This window comes from Misgurnus anguillicaudatus, chromosome 3 (genome assembly GCF_027580225.2).
Source record: "Misgurnus anguillicaudatus chromosome 3, ASM2758022v2, whole genome shotgun sequence".
NCBI classification, from domain to species: Eukaryota; Metazoa; Chordata; class Actinopteri; order Cypriniformes; family Cobitidae; genus Misgurnus; species Misgurnus anguillicaudatus.
The window spans coordinates 17,983,436-18,005,205 of NC_073339.2; the positions used below are offsets into that span (position 1 = coordinate 17,983,436).

The 21,770-nt window shown below is 38.2% G+C and overlaps 1 protein-coding gene and 1 long non-coding RNA gene across 3 annotated transcripts; one reads left to right on the forward strand and one right to left on the reverse strand.

Moving 5' to 3' along the window:
* Positions 1-1,374: 1,374 nt before the first annotated feature.
* On the reverse strand, positions 1,375-11,467 carry LOC129444364 (uncharacterized). 2 transcript variants are annotated; one of them, XR_012367472.1, is made up of 6 exons: positions 11,240-11,467; positions 9,274-9,345; positions 9,045-9,178; positions 7,689-7,761; positions 4,328-4,452; positions 1,375-1,560 (listed from the first exon to the last, which is right to left on the reverse strand). It is a non-coding gene; the product is annotated as an uncharacterized lncRNA (long non-coding RNA). The 2 variants fall into 2 exon arrangements; XR_012367471.1 differs by lacking the exon at positions 7,689-7,761 and having other exon boundaries at positions 11,240-11,462.
* Positions 11,468-18,891: 7,424 nt separating this feature from the next.
* LOC141363546 (GTPase IMAP family member 9-like) lies at positions 18,892-19,945 on the forward strand. Its single transcript, XM_073866338.1, has 2 exons — positions 18,892-18,964; positions 19,299-19,945. The coding sequence occupies exons 1-2, from the start codon at positions 18,892-18,894 to the stop codon at positions 19,943-19,945; spliced, it is 720 nt and encodes a 239-aa protein (XP_073722439.1).
* The last annotated feature ends 1,825 nt before the right edge of the window (positions 19,946-21,770 follow it).

The following is a 21,770-nucleotide window of genomic DNA, read 5'->3' on the forward strand; positions in this document are numbered from 1 at the left end:
AATTTTGACAAAAATGTCAGATTGAACCTTAAAATTCCAATGTGACAAATTGTTAGATATAAAATAAATGTAACAAATACCCCCTGTAAAACAAAACTGAGAGGCCCCTGTTAATGTGATTTAAATTGCATTTAATTTTTTTCACATTTAATACAATGTTTTAATTACATTTTTGTATAATACAAAAGTTACAACCCCCATATGACATCAAACAATCCCCACGGACTTTATAACTCTTAATATTTAAACTATGATGATTAGCATTTCATTTACTTTACATTTTCATTCATCAAAATGTTATTAAAAACAAGAAGCCCTGAAACAAAATTTTTTTTAAAGAGCAGCTATGGTCCGATTCACATTTTTACATAAACGATGATGCGAGTGATCTCTTTTCTTGGACTACAACAAACACAGATTGTAGGCAACAGTTTACTTCCTGGGATTGGTGACGTAGACAAGACCGAAATTATCATAATTCCTCCCACTTGACCTCACAGCCGGTAAGTAAACTCCTGTTGGCATTGCATTGTGGGCGAATCTTTCAAACATAGCACTGAAATAGTTAATTATTAGTGATTAAATGTTGTCCTCAAAATGTTGTTGACTCATGTCCATCAATCTGATAAATGGCATTCTGGTGAAACTCCCTGGTGGGAAGACAATAGGTGTGTTCGAGATCATCCGGCGCTGCGCAGACCGATCGGCGAGGTTTGCCGCTTGCAGTCGAGGGAGGAACTGAAGACGGAGCCGTCAAGCCGGACACCTGCTGCTTGCCGTAGTGACGTGTGCGCCGTGTTTCCTTGTTTATAATCGCAAATGAAGTGAATTAGATGCTGAATTTGATAAAAACAAACCTTTTGATAAAAAGTTGCAACCAGAAACATTTTATATCGAATATTTTAATTGCTGCTTAAACTGTATACCCAAAAATAACGGGAAACAAGCCTATATTATTAAAATACCAATAGAGTTTGTTATTTTCATTTTTATTTTATTACACGAGACAATATAACATATTTTAGGATATTAAAGTGTTTTTTTCCTGTTTTAAAACATGAATTTATAATGTTTATTAGTGAAACTAAAGGTTGGATTAAACTTGAAACGCACGTGATCGTTGTCATCAATGAAGCGACCAATCAAGTAAAGCTGTTACGTCATCACAACTCCGGGCAGCCGCTCTGGAGAAGCTGCACCGGCTGAGCTAGCCGGCTACTCTCGAAACGCTCTCGCGGTACTTAAAAACCATATGACACAGTCACGTGCCTGCAGCCAGCGCCAGCTGAAGTCGGACAAAAGTACTAACCAAAATGCACTGCTTCAAGTCAGCCGCCGATCGGTCTGCGCAGCGCCGCATGAAGTCGAACACACCTTGCTTTGTGTAGTTAACATCAAAGACAAAAAAAAACTTATCAACATCCTTCACCAAAGAGTTTGTCTCAGAGGCATTGCCTCCAACAATGGCAAAGGTCTGGCAGGTCCTTCTTGGCTCGTCCCCAAGGCACAAAACGTGCAACATCTCTGATTTTGCCGATATTCCACCATGTTGGTCCCCACCTGTTGAGTACACACCACAACTTAGTGTTGCCATACACCTGATGATTTAAGTCAAGCATTTTTGTGAAAGTATCAAAAAATACAAATAAAATAAAAAATCTGCAAACATTCATTCAAACTTTTTTATTAAAATAGTTCTAGTAATTAAGTAGTATATTTCACTGCTCATATTATGATATTATGGATTATTAATATAATCACAATACATGTAATATTATCTTAATATTACAGTGAAACTATAATTAGAAGACAAAAGATTTTAGTTAAAACACCTCAAGCATAAAGATTGTGCATCCATCCTTTACAAAAGTAATCCAACCGGCTCCATGAGGATAAACAAAGGCCTTCTGAGGGTAATCCATGCGGTTTTGTGATAGAAATATCCATATTTAAAACTTTACAAACTAAGATAAATAGCTTCTGGTAACACCACGCCTCTGCATTCAGGAGAGAGTATTAGCGTAGTCTACGCACTTTTATTTGTGACGTAAGACAAATGCGGAGGCACAGAGCATCAGCAAAGACTGCAAAGTGCGTACACTCTCAAAGCTAGAACATTTTCTAAAAATAAAAAATAAAAATGTTATCATCCGATAAATAGATATATGCATCTTGGATGGCTTGAGGGTGAGTAAATCATGGATTTATTATAATTTTAGGGGTGGCACGGTTCATGAAAAAAATCTGAACTGTTCGGTTCGCTTGTCTTGGTTCGGAGCGTGTGTGCGCCGCACGGTTCAATGGTTCAAGGCATGCGCAATGTATGTAGCCTCGTGCCCTGTATGTCATAGATATGTATATAAAGGCTAGATGGCTCAAGGCGGAGTCCCTAACGGCATCACCTGGCGGCCATCTTACGACAGGGCGCTCGCTCACTCGTAGCATTGAATTTAATGGTGCAGGTACTTTTAAATGACCATAACTTGCTCAATTTTCTACCGATTTTCAAAAGGTTTGGGTTTTATAACGTGGCTATAATTCTTGATGCTTTAACATGTTTCATGAATTTATTTTTTATTTTTAGTATAGGTATGCAGTGTCATAGGTACATCTTTGACGTTTATAACAAACCAAACCGTTTGAAAATTGGTAAAAAATTAAGCAAGTTATGGTCATTTAAAAGAACCTGCATCAGTAAAACTCAATGCTACGAGTGAGCGAGCGCCCTGTCGTAAGATGGCCGCCAAAATGCGGACGTTGCACTCAATTGGCCAGCAGCGCGGACGAGCCATCTAGCCTTTATATACATATCTATGCTGTATGTGACCTCAGATAGCGTGTTTCCCTTTCGTGAATCGCGCGAAAGAAGAGGTGACTGGTGTGGAGAGTGAGTGCTGCATGTCATGTTACGTTTAGAAATGGCAAGTGGGAACTAAGGAAGTCTGCCCAGGGTTGGAGGATGCGCCAGCATCGTATAAGTTTGGTGTGTGGAAACAGTTTTTATTTCATGTTACCTATGATGACAGCGGAAATAAAACAATAGATAGAACTGCAGTCTATGGGCTGAATGTGTTCGAACAGCCACAGGAGACCACCTTCTCTCGACCATTTATCTGATCTGAGGTACTGAACACAATGTTTTACCTGTTTTCTGACTTCTGCCGCGCTATTTTTAGTCTTTCATTGATAAAACTAAAGCGGCTGATTTCCGCGTAGTTTCATTTTGCTAGCTTTTGAAAGTTGCGCGATCTTATTTCATAAATTGCCCCTCAAAGTAATCAGGACAGAATTGGTCAAAAGTGGACAAAAGAGACGGATTTAAATATTACAGGTGTAAAACTTATGTTTCTCTCTCGTCCACATATACTCTGCAGTATTTAAGCAGCCTCTCGGTGATAAATCTTAGAGCTACACTGAAGTTTGCAGTTTGATAAATGAAAGTTCTCTTTGTGTGCTAAAAAGGCACATAAGTTCATGTAGATGGCAATACACATTCAAGTTTTTTGCCAAATAAATGTAAAGCATGTTGAAATCATGTCTTCCCTCTTGCTGTATAAAAATCTCACCTGGCTTTCCTCAGAGATGGTTCCAATAATGTGCTAAGTCAAATTCAGTTTGTGCATGATTACATGATATAACTTTTTTAATACTGCATTCTAAATTATGGATAATTAATACATTAATAAGATAATACATTTCTGGAGTGTTAAAAAATTAAAAGAAAAAAACAACAAGAACCGCACAGAACCGAGAACCGTGATCATAAAACCGTGATACGAACCGAACCGAGGGTTTTGTGAACCGTGCCACCCCTACAGGCTATTATGCGAAACATATCAATAACTACAAACATCCACGGACTGTAACGATAAATTGTGCAAATGCGCGTTTTCTCAATGAATGAATTTGAATGAATTACGTTAAAATGCGGCCACATCCAAAGCCAGAGGGCGCTCTCATGCAGAAACTCCAATTGTGTCACAGAAGAAGCTGGCATTACAAACCCTATTCCAGGAAATGTCTAAAGAATATTTATATCACAGTTCTTCAGATTGTTTCAGGTATTTTCATGATAATAAAGAATATTTTGAATAATTTTGTAATGCACGTTATAAACGACTCCGACTCAAAATGATTTTAGATTGATGAGGACCTCTTACTAACCAAAATGCCATAGTACACTCACAAGCTGCACATGAAACACAGAATCGCAGCCTTGCGATTCAGAATCGATTTTAGACAGGTCTTTTTAATAGGACACGTGATTTATTGTTACGGCCCTAACATCCACCCTTTTCAAAGTAGAAACACTAAAGCAAAAACTTACAGGTTGCATGTCAATAAAGGACCTCTGGGCCTCCACAGTGGTAGGTCTGAAGACTTCTCCTCCTCCCCTGTAAATGGATGGAGCTAGCAGAGTTGGCATCTTCAGTGCTGTTTCCCCTTTAGCAGCTAAATAATTTTGAGCAAATACAGTGTTTCAATAACATTTAAATAGTTTGCTGTAAATAACAAAGAAAAGAGAAAACAATAAAGGTGCATTCACACGGGGCGAAAGGGTCAATGCTTGACGGAAGGCTTGTCTGAAGCGTGGCCAACAGCCAATCACAGTGGCCGCAACGCATGCTCTTGTCTTGCATAAACATAATTGGCTGGCTCGCACTAGGTTATTTGCATAAGGTGATCTGATTGGCTCACACACACGATGACGCTTGAAAAGTTGAGAAATGTTCAACTTCTGCCGTGAGAAACGGCAGTGATGCAAAGTTGGTGGATCCACAATTCAGTTCGGCAAATGCATGACGTCACCCATTTAAAGTAAATGAGAAGCGTTAACACTTTTGCCCTGTGTAAAGTCATCAGGAGCCTTATTTGATAGCCCGCCCTCCCAATCGCACTTCCAAACTCAAATGAGTGAGAGAATCGTGACAAAACTGTAAGCACAGAGGGACCAGTAGATGTTGGGTTATTTCTAGGGGTGGGACAAAAAAATAGATTCTTAGATGAATCGCGATTCGGACATGGGCCGATTTTGAATCAATTCACAAATGTCAAGAATCGATTCTTAAATGTTAGTTTACAAAATAATAACGTGACGTTATCAGAACCTAGGCCTGTCGCGATAAACGATAAATCGATTAATCGCACGGTAAATAAAATGAGCTCGATCATTTTTTTAGGCCGCGATAATTCACATTTGCATGCTTGTTTGTTTTCCTTGTCTCTCTCTCTCTCTACCAAAGAGACTGGATGACCGCTCCGTGCAACCAGTGACAAGGAGTGAACCCTCGTCAGTCATTTGTCAGTCGCATGATCTGTGTGGGGAGGGGGGACTCCTGGCGTAGCCTATCACAGTAGGCGTACTGAGGAGGATAAGTGCCGCGTGAGGAGTGTAGCAGGAGAAAACACTAGTTGAGACGAGAGTTGGAGAAAAAGATGGATTTACTAGAGGCTGTTTACACTTGTCATTAATATGCGTTTTCATCGATCGGATCACAATGTTTTACGTCTTTTCTGACACAAGGTGAACAGTGCTATTTTTAGCCTTTCATTGATAAACTAAAGCGGGCGATCTCCGCAGTTTCATTTTGCAAGCGTGTGAAAGTTGCGCGATCTTATTTCATCAATTGTGCTGAAAATTCAGAGAAAGCTCTAACATATACATGTAGAAAATACTGTGGAGCATGTTTACTTGCTAAACAAGCAGTGGGCATATTAGTTTGGGTCCATATAAACTCATAATTACTCCCGCTGGCGTTTAAATGACAGCGGAGAGACTCGCCCACCGTCTCGACAGACCACCCCCTCACAGTATTCAGGAGAGAAGCGGTCGAAAGTGGACAAAAGAGACGGATTTAAATACCAGGTGTAAACGTGATATGTCTCTCTCGTCCACTTATACCACGTGTAAACAGCCAAGTTTCAAAACCAAACGCTACAGCTGCAGTGTGGGAGTACTTTGGATTTAAACCTAATGACCGAGGTGAACCACTAAACCTGAACGAGCCGTTATGTCGCATTTGTGGTAAAAACGTAGCACTTAAAAGTGGCAACACGACAAACATGCATAAAACGCAATCATCCTGTTATTTTGTTCATTTCTTGTGGATATTTAAAATGTCTTCCAGTTCCAGTATTACTTATTGTTTAGAAATAAAAGTTTATAGATCTTTGAAAAGGTGTATCTGCACTATTATAATGGTCCCGGAGCATCAATGTTATCGTCTATCGCGATAAATTCTGAGGCAATTTATCGTCTAGCAAAAATTGTTATCGTGACAGGACTATAAGGCGGAACTCAACTGGGGGAGCGGTGATGCACACGGACAACTTAAGAGAGCGAGCACTGCAAGAGCACATAGCGGAGCTTACAAGAGCAGAAGAGAAAGAACATTTTAAATGCTTGTAGGACTATACTGCATATATCTCTACATTGAATTTAGGGCTGTCACCATTACTCTATTCTTTATGAGGAGTTTCAAAAAAATCCTTGAGAACATCTTGAGTACTCCTTAAAATAGCGGAGATGCGGTTTAGTGAAAAACAAAAAACAAATTACAACACTATCAGAAGCATACAAATCAGTGCTACGCTGCCTCTCTCTTTCTCTCTCTCTCTCTCTCTCTCTCTCTCTCTCTCTCGTTTGCTCACACACACACACACACACACACACACACACACACACACACACACACACACACACACCGTGCGCGTGGATCAGCTCCTGCGTGGGACAAGAATGCGCATCCTTGTGAATTTTGGAAGTTAAAGACGACTGAGCTGCAGTGGCCTGGCATAAGATTTATAAAAACACATTTGAGAAGAAAGGCGCAGCAAATCAAAAAGACCTGCGTGTTTCACAATTACTCTAAACGACCATAATGACAATGGTCTTTTATGTGCGATCTAACTTATGTGAGATCTACCGGCATTGCCTTTGTGATCAACGTATTGGACACCCCTGCCCTAAACCATCCGTTGACTGTTTAACATGAATATACTTCTGTAAAAATATGCACATAGTTTGTTATTCAGTCGCTGGGTGCGCTGCATTATATAAATACAGTAATATTGCAAATCACTGTGTATAATGATGATGATTAGACGCCTAACGTTACTCAGTTCGTGGAAGTTAATGCCTGTTAACATATAGAATTAATATGTCACGTTTAATTACTATTTTTACTGGTTTTAATGTCTTACATCAGAAACAGGACATATACTGTACTTTAATGCAACTAAGGGATAAATAATGTCATTCTTATATACATATATGACAGTTCAGAGACTAGTAGCAAAAGCACAAACATTAACCTGGCTTTGAGAGCAAATGTGATGGAATGACGTCACAGATATGCAAATTAGTATGTCAAGAATCGATTCTGAATCGAAACAGGATCCTAAGAATCGATTCTGAATCGATTCATGAGGGTCCAATCGATTCCTACCCCTAGTTATTTCAGAAAACTGTTTTGCCCTCTGTACGCAACAAGTCATTTACACATAAAACTTAAAACTGGTTTATTTTACAAAAAGAAACAGATTATGCGTGATTAATTCGTATTTGCCGCTCATGAAACTGTGTTTGATTGCACGGCACTGTTTGCAGGCCTGCAATGCTTTTGGCAGTATTTAAGCGCAAAAACAGTGCCAAAAGTGTAAGCGTAAATATTAAGTTTCAGTTTTACCTGTATATCCTTCAGGCAAGGAAATTCATACACCAATGCCTTGTCATGTGCCTTCTTAGTGTCTGATGATGGCCTGTTATGTAGACAACAGCAGTTGATGAAGAACTTTTGTCAAAAAAGCTGCAATATGGTAAGCTATTGCAGAAGCCTGTGTGATCTTACTTAGAATTTACTTAAAAATAATGTTGGTATTTTCATGTTCAAACACTAATGTTGCGTACACACCACACTTGAAGCATTGCGCTCCTAGCTCTTTACTCACGATTACTTACAAGATTTAACTTTGTGTCCTGCGCATTTTCCACTTGAGTTAAATATATTGTGGCAGATAAGTTTGAAACAAATAGCACATGTTTGCGGCAATCACACCGCCCTATTCGCGTCATTTGCATCACCCCGCGCAAGTTTGTGTCTTGCATTGACTTTGTATGTAATTTACTTGTGCAAATCTTTGAATTTGCATTTGGTGTGTACGCCCCTATAATGCAGGGTTTACACCAAACGCGTTTTGGCCGTCAAAATCGCGCCTAGTTTGCCGCTTGAACACTTTGAATGCATTCGCGCGTGTAGAGTGGAGTAGACGCGCGGAAAAAGCAAGCAATTGACGCGCGTCCGAGGCAAAATCCGCTTCTTGTGGGAGGGGCAACTGCTGTGCTAGTGTCTGTTTGCAAGATGACTGATGTTGCATTTATCAAGAGAGTTACCAGTTTGTATTGGGTAACCTTACTATAGGGGGTAAATAAACGGCGCGGGTCGAATAAACGTCACTTGACTCAAAAGTGAAGTGTGTATTACAACGTACCAGGTTGCCAAAAGTCCTTACTGACACTCTTCCAAGCGAGGTCCTTTTTATTCCTGTCTCCTAATAGAAATAACAACTTGTGTCATATAGCTTCGAGTGACTGCTTGAGTGAGTGACTCCGGGCGGGCTGCCACCACAGCAGCAGGCAGGCTCCTGATTGGTTAACGCGGCACGAAATTCTGCCAAAGTTCAAATTTTTCAACTCGGGCGTCAGCCGCAAATTTGCGTGAAACGCAAAATGCACAATAGCACCATTCGCGCGTACCGCGCACAACGCTCAATTCGCGCCTTTCGCGCGAGCTTCACGCGCGAATGAGGCGGAAACGTGTCTTCCGCTCCGCGCCGAACGCCTCTTCCACGCCGCGGGACATCCTTACGCGCGTCAACGCGTCTGCACATTGACTTAACATTGAAATCACTCGCACTTCACGCCTCTACCGCGGTTGGTGTAAACGCACCATTAGACTCGCTATAAAAAAAGAGAATGGTCATTTATGTTTTCTAAGCATTTGCTTGCTACTATATGTTTGCAGGCTTATTTAAATGTAGCTTACTCAGGTTTCACCATTGGTTTCCAGCAGATGGGATGCAAGGAGTCTCACAAGTAGCCTCCTCTGCTTGTTGGTAATTGCTTGCACTTTCATACGGATTTCCTCTCAGGGGTGCTTTCCAAAATCTGACAAACTGCCTATAAAAACAGAACAATCATCAATGTCTTTTTAGGTCCATTAGAATTGAAATTTTATTCAGTTAATATCCAATACAAATAAAGTCGATACTTACAAAGGCTGAAAAAAGTTCCACTGTCATGGTGATATGATCTGTTGGGGTCAATTCAGTGGATTCTACTGAACTCTGTTGGTGGATTGAACAAAAATCAAGAAAGAATATTTAAAGGGACACTCCACTTTTTTTGAAAATATGCTAATTTCCCAGCTCCCCTGGAGTTAAACATTTGATTCTTAATGTTTTGGAATCCAGCAGCCGATCTCCGACGCTACCACTTTTAGCATAGCTTAGCATAATCCATTGAATAGGATAGGAACTATACCCTCATACTGGCGTAATAATCAAGGACTTTGTTGCCGTAACGTGGCTGCAGGAGGCGCAATTATATTACACAGCAGCCGAAAATAGTCCCTATAGTATCTTTCAATAGCAGGGGACTATTTTCGGGCACTGCGTTATATCATTGCAAACATGCAGCCATATTACGGCAGCAAATTCTTTGAATATTACTTAGTTCCTAGCCATCTGCCTAGAAAATAGCAACTTAAAATTTTCCGTCAGTCTTAGTACACGATGTAACTAGAGAAGAGTCAAGTTTTAAATAGGAAAAATATTGAAACTCTGCTTATTTTTATTTTTGAGCGCGATGCTAAATGGTTTAATCAGATTCAATGAATTGTGCCAAGTTATGCTAAAAGTGGTAGTGCCAGACTCGGAGATCGGCTGAATCGATTTCAAAACGGTAAGAATCAAATGTTTAAAGCATCATGAAACACTAACCAACACTTTTTTAGATGTTAACAGAGTTAGTTGTGTTGGACATCATAGAAGACAATGGTAGTATCTTTTAATTTTAACATTATGAGAAAACGAGTAAATTTTTAGCTTTTTTGTAATATTTTTGTCTTCCGGGTTTAAACTCCATATTGCATAAACGTCACGGGCTGTAGTAGTGGGCTCAGGATCACACATGGATACGGTTCTGTATAGTAAAGTAAATGTGACTGCGCCATTACGCACACTCTGTAAATACGTTGGATGATTTTCCCAGCGATGCTGTCAGGGCTAGACTCACCATCAACTGAATTTGCTCAGGAAAGCTTCGGGAGGCAGGTTGACTTTGATATGTCCTGAGGACTTTTCCTTACAGTATCTTCAAACACGCTCTTATTTCAACTATAACAGTTTTACTTGACCTTTGTTTAAATAAAATATTATATTCAGTTTAATTATTTTTGTAATAGGCCTACTGCTATTCCTAGTTAATCTTAATATTTGTTACACTATATCAGTTGTCCTGCCCACTCATCACCTTTCTTCTCACAGCGTCCACGCCCATTTAGGTTGAATTTTTGGTTGAAGTGGAGTGTCCCTTTAAAATCACATACTTCAGCGTGCAGGCGGTGTAACTCTACTTTGTGGTTTGATTGTCGGCCAAAATGGCGAATTTCAACGGGGGCAAATAATATCAGTGTTATGATTGGTCAGGCGCCTGTCAATCAAACTCCCCTAATACTTTCCACACACAACTCACTATTATTGAGTCTAGTTTCCCGCCCGATTTAAAATAAGTAGCTATACTTGTGGATTTAATACGAAACGTGTTTTCGCATTGTAACTAAATACAAAACAAAACTATGGTGAACATGAACTTCAGTGTATATTTCTGACTGTTAATTTACCTCAGGATTTAACGTGTGACGGCAAGGGGTAATTTACATCGCTCCGTCTAGATTTAATATGAAACACGAATCCCCCTTTCGAATTTTAAATTATTCATAGATGAATACGATTTTAGTGATTAATTTACAACGTATAACTTACTGAATATTTCAAAAGAATGCAGATATAGCTCGACTACGACTTAACGATGAGGCATGTTTCTCATAACAACTGTTGGCACAGAATAAAAAACATTAACCCCACTCCCCCACATCAAAGCATGTATTCTGAACAATGAAATATGCTTTGTCCTACGACAACTTCTTACAAAAATAAGTAAAAATTCACATTAACTCACCATGAAATACCGCCTGGTCCGAGTAGCGTGATCCAGTCAGAAGCGAAGAATCCAGAAAGTGCGGCAATTAATAAACCAATTGCTGGGTCAAAATAACCCAACCAGGTGTTTGTTTTTCAAAATGATTCTGGCTTTGACAGAAACAAAAGACACTGTCATTAAACGTGCCCCAATCGCTTCCTCTGACAACTATAAGATGTGCCAACATACTTTCCGCACACAACTGTAGTGAATATTATGTTTAACGTTACCTCCGGAATTACAAGTGTGCTAAGGGGACGGTTTCGTTTCAGCAACAACATAGGCCGTTTCTCAATCCGAAGGTTGCAGCCTGCGGAGGTCGCATATGCAGGCTGTATACGTCATCAAGCCTTGTTTATTTAAGTTAACTGAGCATTACGTTCGCAAGTCATAAGCATATTACAACAGTTTACAGTTAATAATAGTCAACTTTATAATAAGACAGTCATAATGACGTATGCAGCTTACAAATACGACTCCAAACACTAACAAATGCGGCCTCCGAAGGCTGCAGGTAGAAACGGCCATAAACAGGCTTTTGTGATCCGAACTACTTTTAAACTTCCGGTAGACTTTGCATATAATTATTAACAAAATAGTCAACTGAGAGTAGATTATGTCTGATAACAAGCAATTTATATAAAAAATAAATTACCTTAGTTCACACCACATAGCTAAGCGTACTACTACGCTGAAATTGTATTACTGTGACAACGCGCTTCCGAAACCACTTACGATCCTCGTTCTGGATTAAATATGAAACGCACTTTATCAAACATAGCCTACATACAGTAACGTTACCCTCATATCTGTGGAAAAGCGAATGAAAATAGCAATGAGCTTGCCCCTACCACAACTACAACATTTATAATATAAAAATTGACATGAACTTACCATAAAATACTGCCCGCTTTGAGTGGCGTGCACCTCGCTTCAGAGGAAATGAAGTCCTCCAGAAAGTTCGACAAAAAATGGCAGAACTTGCATCCTTACAGTAACGTAACTTAATTCGGACTTGGCAAGGAACAAATAATAGATTTATGAGACCCGAAATGAAATAAATCCGCCGTTCTAAACAGTACAGAGACATCACAGCCAGCTGTGATTTCCAGAATGACGTGCCGAGGTGAGGCTGTGTTGGACGGGTACATCAGCGCAGAGCGCCCAGTGATTGCCTGAATCTCGAAGCTTCGACATCGTTGGAGCACATTTTTAAATATACGCTATCTTCAAAAACCGATCGAAGTTTTGAACTTTACACACATACATTGTCGCCTAAAAAAACTCTTAAAACTACATTTGGTAATATTTAAATGATAATATTTTGAACATTGTGAAGGCTGCCTTGAGAAACGGCCAGCCAATGAAAGGAAAATAAACCATTTGCTGGGTCAAATTTACCCAACCATGTGTTCATTTGTAAATTACCCACTACATTTCATTTGACCCAGCATGAGCAACCCAACAGTGTGTTTAAAGTACTCCAAACAACCCAGAATTTTGACCCAGCATAAACAACCCAACAATGTGTTTACAGAAACAACCCAGCATTTTTTAGAGTGTAGGGTTGCCACCCATGTCTGATAAAAAACCTAGACATATAGATGACCCGGCCAATTGGTTTGCTCACAAGCCCTGCCCCCCCCCCCCCCCAATAGCATAATATTTCTATAGGCTCATGCAATTATTGGCAAAACTTTACAATTCTCTTTTTTTCAATTCTTATTTGTTAACATTAGTTAATGTATTAACTAACATGAACTAACCGTGAGCAGTACATTTGTTACTGTATTTGTTAATCTTTGATAACGTTAGTAAATAAAAATACTGTTCATGGTTTATTCATGTTAGTTCACAGTGCATTAACTAATGTTAACAAGATTTAAAACAATGTATTATTAACATTAACAAAGATAAAAAAAAATGCTTTATGCTATAAGTGCAGTTTATTATTAGTTAACTAATGAACCTTATTGTAAAGTGTTATTATTGTACATTATGTTAAAATATGTAAATCAGGTTTACAATTTATTAAAGTTGCTTATACTATTTATGTAAACTGTTTTTATTTATATTCCATTGCAACTTTAAACAGGTCTAAATAGCAACTAGCAAATATGCACATGAAATTAAACTTGTTGAACTCACCTCAACATGTATTTTACAATCATTTAACCCGCCATGGGAAAAGCTGAAGTCACTGTTACAAACTCTACACCATGCAAGATTTTAACTCTTTTAAGACAGGGATACACTTTCGTGTAGTCTGGTGTAAAATGTGTCTTATATTTTCGCTTTTGGGGCACTCTCCCTCTGTCATGGCGCTCCTGTTTCTACACTGATTAGTTTGGTTCGGGAGAAGAGATAAAAGCCCGCCCACACTGACAATTGATTGGTTGATGTCCTGAAACAGGCCAATCAGGAAGCTCTCTGTCTTACATGCGCTAAATGAGGCAAACACACACACAGACGCAAGAGCCGTTTCTCAATACCAAGTACGCCAAACTCGAACTTGTGTCCTTCTTAGTTCGAACTTGCAAGTTCAGACTCGAAAGAACGAACTCCTGACGCGAAATGCATTCTGGGAAACTTTGCTGTCATAAGTCCACACAAGTCTCCTCTGATACATCCTCGATAAAATGGGCGGATCAAGAACACATCCGGGGATTTTATGTGAACTTGGGCTTGATGCGAACTTTGAATTGGAACAGTACTTGGGCCGCGACTGATGACGTTTCACAAGTCCACGAGAACGCAAGTACAGACAAGAACGCATATTGAGAAACGGCTAAGGTCTCCCTCTCTGCCGTGCGCGCGCTAAATTTCATATTCACATAGCGTTTCAAAAACCGGGACATTCAGTGTCCCGGGAGAGGTGATAAATTTCCCGGGACAGGTTATTAAAAAGAAGGACAATCCCGGTAAAACCGGGACAGGTGGCAACCCTAACATACACACAGCTTTCATGGAAACCACAGAACTGACGGCTGCTGTTATTTACTGTATGGTTATATAAACCATGTACAGTCAGTTATCTTTAAGGTTCATTGGCCAGTGGTATTCCAGTACTAATTTTGCTTTCAGTGTTTTTATAAAACAATATGAAATTGTAAATTGAGACAGGTGATTTATTTGGGTGTCCTTAGATTACAGTATTGTTTACAGTGTTATGCAATTGATAACCTGACATGATTTAGCCTATTTACATAACTGGCCCACTACTTACCTGATCAGTTTACTCATTTTCTGTGAAGTATTGAAATTGTGTCCTGATTCTGAATGTGAAAATGACATATATTGTGTTAATGTTTAGATTGTCTTTGACGACTGCTCACCAGTTGGCATTTCATTGGCAGACTGTTCCTGTGTGGCTGGAAGAGCATCCGACTGAGAGCCCACCCTTCCGGAAAAGAAAAAATGTCCCAACGCAAAGAGCCATGTAGACTGTAGCTCCTTGAAAATGCCTGTGTAACGATGAAATTCTCACAGCTACTACTGGCAGGTGCAAGGCCAGCCATCACTTGCAGTGATGTGATTTTGGTGTTTTTGCAGAGGAGGATTTTTTCATACAACACATTTACTGAGAGACTGTGAGGTGGCTATAATAACCATAAGGGAGATTATTTACATGGATGTTTGAATCACTTATGGCATGTAATTTGATTAATATGCACTACATTTTTCCTCTTTAATAAATATATTACTTTAATGTGCTCTATGTGTGGCTTCCTCTTAATGCTATCAGGTCAAGTGTATAAAGCAATGCTAAACTTTCCTTAGTTGAAACGTGTAACTGTCCATCTCATAAGTTTTGGAGAATGAGGTTTAAAGGGTTCATATACATGTATACTGTTGTTTGAAAAATATATTTTTAATAATGTGAAAGATGTAAACAAAATATTGTTTCATTAATCAATTCTGGTAAGTAAATGTCTAACAAAATCATAGAACATTAATTAGTATTTAAAAGAAATTATTGCAAATAGAAACATTCATATAGTATTTACATGAAAACATTTTAGAAATACATTTATTATTAGAAGGTTTTTTTAAAGTATAAAAGAGTCAAGTCCAGTGTAAGAGAACCGGTTTGCTTCTTCTATTAATCTCCTCAACCCCTTAGTAGTCACTACGAAAGATGCCTGCTACACGCACATAAAGGTAGGGTTGAAGCTGTCCCTATGGATCTTGACTTACCGCAGTATATACAGGACTGAAAACGTATCTCTGTGTTATTATAACGTGACGACTGGGAACACAACAATCTAATGCTGACTTTTTTACCCATTGGAAGGCCAATCGCCTTTCTCTAAACATATCTCTTTGTCGCTGTTTGTTGAACTCGGTCGCTGTTGTCTCTCTGTCTACCGCTCTCGCTGTCAGATCACCGCACCGGAAGTACTGAGCCTATTGAATTTCCTATGTCTTTCGAGTTATGACTGTGCCATATTTCAATCTCAATTGCAATTCATCATATGTTATTTCACTTTCTCTAGCGTCGCATACTGATCTTGCCAAAACTCAAATGAAATCGCAATCCTCTTTGCATTTGCGTTTCCAATGTGTTTACACGGTGATTGACAAGTTTAAGTACAGGCATTGGAAACGCAAATGCAAAGAGGATTGCGATTTCATTTGAGTTTTGGCAAGATCAGTATGCGACGCTAGAGGAAGTGAAATAGCAAATGATGAATTGCAATTGAGATTGAAATATGGCAGGGTCTTATTGGAAAGACATACGAAATTCAACTGCAAATGGACTTTGCTTTTTCATTTGAAATTTGACATACATTGTACGTTCGCTTAAACGGAAATGGAATTTGAAATATGTCACAGCTTTTACAGCCACAAGTAGAAAACGCAATTGCAAATGCAATTTGCAATTCCTTTTTTAATATTGTTCGGAATATCATTCCATAGTTTTGCCTCAAAATGCACACAAGTAATGTTTTTAGTAAGGCATGTTTTTTAAAACTAGTTAGATTTCCTAATTAAATAAGGCCTAGTACTGGCTTAAACTAATCCCTGTCCGGGAAACCGCCCCATAATTGATTTTTTGATTCACCGCTGCTTTAGTAACTTTAGCCTAGTGTTAAAAAGTGCAACAATTTTGAAAGTGTTTATTTAATTCTGATAAGTGTAGAGCTATATAAACTCTAAAAAAGTGTTAAAATGTGTGATAGTTATTTTAACACTTGACTTTTTGCTGTTGTTCACATATACACAAGGACACCAAAGACTTATTTTACATCTTAAATGTCTTATAAAAATAATTTGTAACTGGTTCTTGATTAATACATTTTTATCTTTATTTTTTCATTAGTTGTCTCATTTCCGCAACCGCAATAAGTACAACAACCATGTCTTCTCATTTGTATAATAATCTTGTGTATAGTGTAAACAAACATGATATTAGTAAGCTCAGTCATATGATTCTTCTGATAGACATTTAAGCTTGATGTCTTGTATGATAGTTTCACTTCAGCTTGAAGGAGAGACTTGAGTAGGTGTAGTTAGAGTAGCCTAATAACAAAAACATTAATTGAATTATTACAGCTTTCTGAGAGCTTTTTCTATTCAATCATCTAATCAAAAATCATAGTAAATTACAGGAATAACCGACAATTGGGTGACAGAGGTAAGGTACACAGTATGGTGTAATACTATTGTATCACAATTTTACAATAAAAAAAAATGTATTATACATACTTTTACAGTTTCTCGGTTTTCAGAAGATTATTCTGATTCAGGTAAGATTTTTTTACTCGTTTCACATCTTTGCATCAATATGTACGTGTAAAGATCAAATTTATAACAAACAATGTTGTTTTTGTATTTTTTTGAACAACTAGCGATATAAAATGAAAAAACAAACATTTGCTGATCTGACACAGTTTCCCTGATAGCAACCAACCATTGAAACAATGTTAATGCATCAGTTACTTTCATTGAATCAAAATCCAACTGAGCAAGCCATCTCAAAAAGACGAATTAAAGTTTTTATGATGTCTTTTTATGACGTGTTCTGAACATCTGATATTGATGAGGGGACCTCCACACTAAGTAAAACTGTGGCGATTTTAGACAACATATATAAATCTTTATATATTAACAAATGTTTAAAAATATTGCTTATAGATAAATATACACGTTCCACCTTAACTTTCTGTGTCTGCAATCTCGCTCTTTCATTCTCCCTCCCTCTCTTTCCCTCTTTCGCTCAATAATTGAAGTGAAGTGAGGTGAACTTCACTCTCCCTCCCTTGCTTGCTCTCGCTGGATAATTGTTAAATATACATTCTCTAAAACAAAAAAGTTGTTTTAACAAAGCATTGTTTTGAAGTAGGACCATACTAGACATACTGACTAGACAAATTGACTTTATTTCTGTAATTTTCCTACCATTCATTTTTGAGAATTTACAAGATCCTGATGCTTTATTTAACATGTTTTGCCACCATGTTTTGTCACCATCATAATAATCAGTGTTTCCTTTAGTTGCGTAGTTTGCCGTGTAGTGTGATTCTTTGCTTTTTAACTACTGTGTGCTCCTGGTGATGGTGTTTGTTAAAGGGATCATAGTTTGAAAAAGAACAAACTTATTTTGGTAAGCCATTTTCTGCAAGCATGTGAAAAATTAGGTCATGCAGATTTTGTCTGTTTTGTGAGGTAGGTGGCAAGGCCAATTACAATAATACTGCTCCTTAATCTTCACAATTCAACCACGGCACTGCCATTTAGTGCAGAGGGAAAGACAGAGAGAGAAAAAATTATTTAAGTGTTTGCACTTTAAAGGACACACCCCAAAACAGCACATTTTTGCTCTGACCTGTTTTCCTTTCTAAAACTTAAAGGGGACATATTATGAGATTTTTAAAGATGTAAACTTAATCTTAATCTAGGGTCTGAGCAAAAGTGTGCCGTTTTGAGTGTGTCATTTAAAATGCAAATGAGCGGATGAAGTGCAAACACTGATCACAATAATGGTGGTTTGTTGCAATTGAAACTCTATTGTGCTGTGAATTATTTTCTCTCTCTCTTTCTCTCTGCACTAAATGGTTGTGCTATGGTTGGATAGTGCAGATAAAGGGGGCGGTATTACCTTATTGTGACATCACAATAAGGGCCAAATTACAATGACCTATTTTTTCACATGCTTGCAGAAAATGGTTTACCAAAACTAAGTTACTGGGTTGATCTTTTTCACATTTTCTAGGTTGATAGAAGCACTGTGGACACAATTATAGCAGTTAAACATGGAAAAAGTCAGATTTTCATAATATGTCCTCTTTTAATTTAAACCGAGCATGTGTGGACGGGATTTTTTTTTTAGGGAAAACTCCGGTTGGAGTTGTCCGTGTGGACTAGGCCTAAAACTCAATTGTGCTGTGAAGGACTTTTTCTTTCTCTTTTTCTCTCTGCACTAAATGGCAGTGCTGTGGTTGGATAGTGCAGATAAAGGGGGCTGTATTATTTGTAATCCGCCTTGCTACCCACCTCACAAAACAGGCAAAATCTGAACGACCTAATTTTTCACATGCTCGCAGAAAATTGCTTACCCAAACAAAGTTACTGAGTTGATCTTTTTCGTGTTTTCTAGGTTGATAGAAGCACTGTTATAGCACTTAAACATGGAAAAAGTCAGATTTTCACTCTATGACCCCTTTACAAGTTACCTCGACCAGTCACATTGTCAAGGTCAAGGTAAGCCAATCACAATGAATAATAGAACACATCATCATAAACTCGTCACATCACTTCTCTCTTTTCATCCGTTGATATTTGGACTGTTTTGTCATGCTCTCCTACGCACCTATCACACACAGGTGTGTGACGTTTATGTGATTGATTCAATTTCAACAAACCACCATCATTGTGATCAGTGTTTGCATTTCATCAGCTCATTTGCATTTTAGAGGACGCATCCCAGAACAGCACACTTTTGCTCACAGTTATAAAGTTATAACAATTTTAATATGTATAATTGTTTAAAAAACTAAAAGATGTTAAGTTCAAGATATTATTATTTGAATTGCAGTGAACATATCTAAACTCAAGATTGTGCTGCTGGGTAAAACTGGATCAGGAAAGAGTGCAACAGGAAACACAATACTGGGCAAACATGCCTTCAAAAGTGAAGTCTCACCAAATGGAGTCACCAAAACATGTCAGAAAAAAGTGATGGCAAACGCAAATAAACACTTAGTTATTGATACTCCAGGAATTTCTGATAAATCAATGACTCAAGAACAGCTGAACTTTGAAATGATGAAATGTATCTACATGTCTGCTCCTGGTCCTCATGTGTTTCTACTGGTCATCAGATTGGATGTTAAATTCACAGAGGAAGAAATTAATGCAGTAAAATGGATTCAGGAGAACTTTGGAGTAGATGCTGCACATTACACAGTCATTCTGTTCACTCACGCTGATCAGCTAAGCGAATCATTGGAAAAATATATAACAAAGAATTCTGATTTACAGATGTTGACGGAGACCTGTGGTGGCAGATATCACTCATTTAACAATAATGATATGGAAAATCACTCTCAGGTAACACAACTGCTGGAGAAGATTGAGAATATGGTGAAAGAAAATGAAGGAAATCACTACACCATTAAGATGTACCAGGAGGTTCAAAAAAAGATTTTGAGTAAGATGTTCAGTAAGTTCTGTGGTCTTTGAAACATAACATCATGATATAAAAAATATAAGACAAACAAACTATTCAACTCTGTTTATTTCCTCTACAGTAGTCCTTCCTTTAAAGGGGTCATAGCGTGAAAATCAGAAAATATTATGAGATATTTTTAAGATGTAAAATAAATCTATGGTGTCCCCAGAGTGTGTATGTGAAGTTTTAGCTCAAAATACTCCCCAGATAATTTATTATGGCATGTTAAAATCGCAAATTTGTAGGCCTGAGCAAAAGTGTGCTGTTTTTGGGTGTGTCCTTTAAAATGCAAATGAGCGCATGAAATGCAAACACTGATCACATTGATGGTGGTTTGTTGTAATTGAAACTCAATTGTGCTGTCAAGTTCTTCTTTTCTCCCTCTTTCTCTCTGTACTAAAGGGCTGTGCTGTGGTTGGATAGTGCAGATAAAGGGGGCAGTAATATTGTAATTCGCCTTGCTACCTACCTCACAAAACAGGCAAAATCTGAACATTTTAAACATGAAAAAAGTCTAATTTATTTATAATTGGGTCCCCAGTGCTTCTATCAACCTAGAAAATGTGATAAAGATCAACCCAGTAACCATTGGGTAAACCATTCTCTTCAAGCATGTGAAAAATTAGGTTGTTCAGATTTTGCCTGTTTTGTGAGGTAGGTAGCAAGGCGAATTACAATAATACCGCCCCCTTTATCTGCACTATCCAACCACAGCACTGCCATTCAGTGCAGCGAGAGAGAGGGAAATAAAAAATACTTGACAGCAAAATTGAGTTTCAATTACAACAAACCACCATCATTGTGATCAGTGTTTGCATTTCATCCACTTATTTGTATTTTAAAAAATACACCCATGCAAGAGTACAGTGCATGCAAGAGTACAGTGTTGCAATTGCACGTGCATCTGTTTCATGGCTACAATGGCTGTTGTAGTTTAAATAGAGGTAGTGAAATAATTAGCTTTGACAAAAAACTGCATAAAACAATGTTATGTTCCATATTATAAACTTTTGGTTAGGCCTATGTGTACTTAAGTGAGTAAATAAGTTAAATTCTCAATGAGTGTGGTATGGCTCTTATTTACCCCTTTAAATGTAGAATAAAGCTTACTCAGGCATTTTACAATGCACTTATGTTGTTATGCAGTTTTAAAATACAACATACAAACATGTCTGGATGTAGAAAAAGCCTACAATGCACTAATTTTGCAGTTTGAAAAACAATGTTGTAGAAAAAGCCTATTGTACAATGCACTGATTTTGTTGTTATGCAGTTTCAAAATACAACATAAATATGTAAGTGGCGCTGTCCCGGGAGTGAGACACCTAAGTTTACTTTAATATTTTCCATATGTATATCACAACAAACTATATATTGTTGGAAAGGTCTAAGCCTCTAGAATACATATATCAACAGCTGTTTTAGGTGATGTGATGACATCATAAGGGGAGCCAAATTTCAATGACCTAATTTTTGCTCACACCTACAAAGTGGCAATACTAAAATTTTCATGCCATGGCCCCTTTAACAAAGTTCGGGAGGCGCACGTTCAGGAAATCAACCAATCAGTGCAAGAGAAAGCCAGTATATAAAGCTGTCTCTCACCTATATCCCGCGAAAAGTTCCACAGCATTTTGGAATCTCTCCGCTCGCAGGGGGCAGGGTCTATCCCTGTGTCTCAACCCCTTCGAAGTGCTGGTCGAACCCTCCTGATCGAATGCCATGGGCTGCCTCCATTCTACTGCAGGCAGGGCCTACCCTTTCAAAGCCGCGAGCATGTCTTTTAAAGGGGCCATGGCATGACAGACTTTTTCCATGTTTAAGTGCTATAATTGT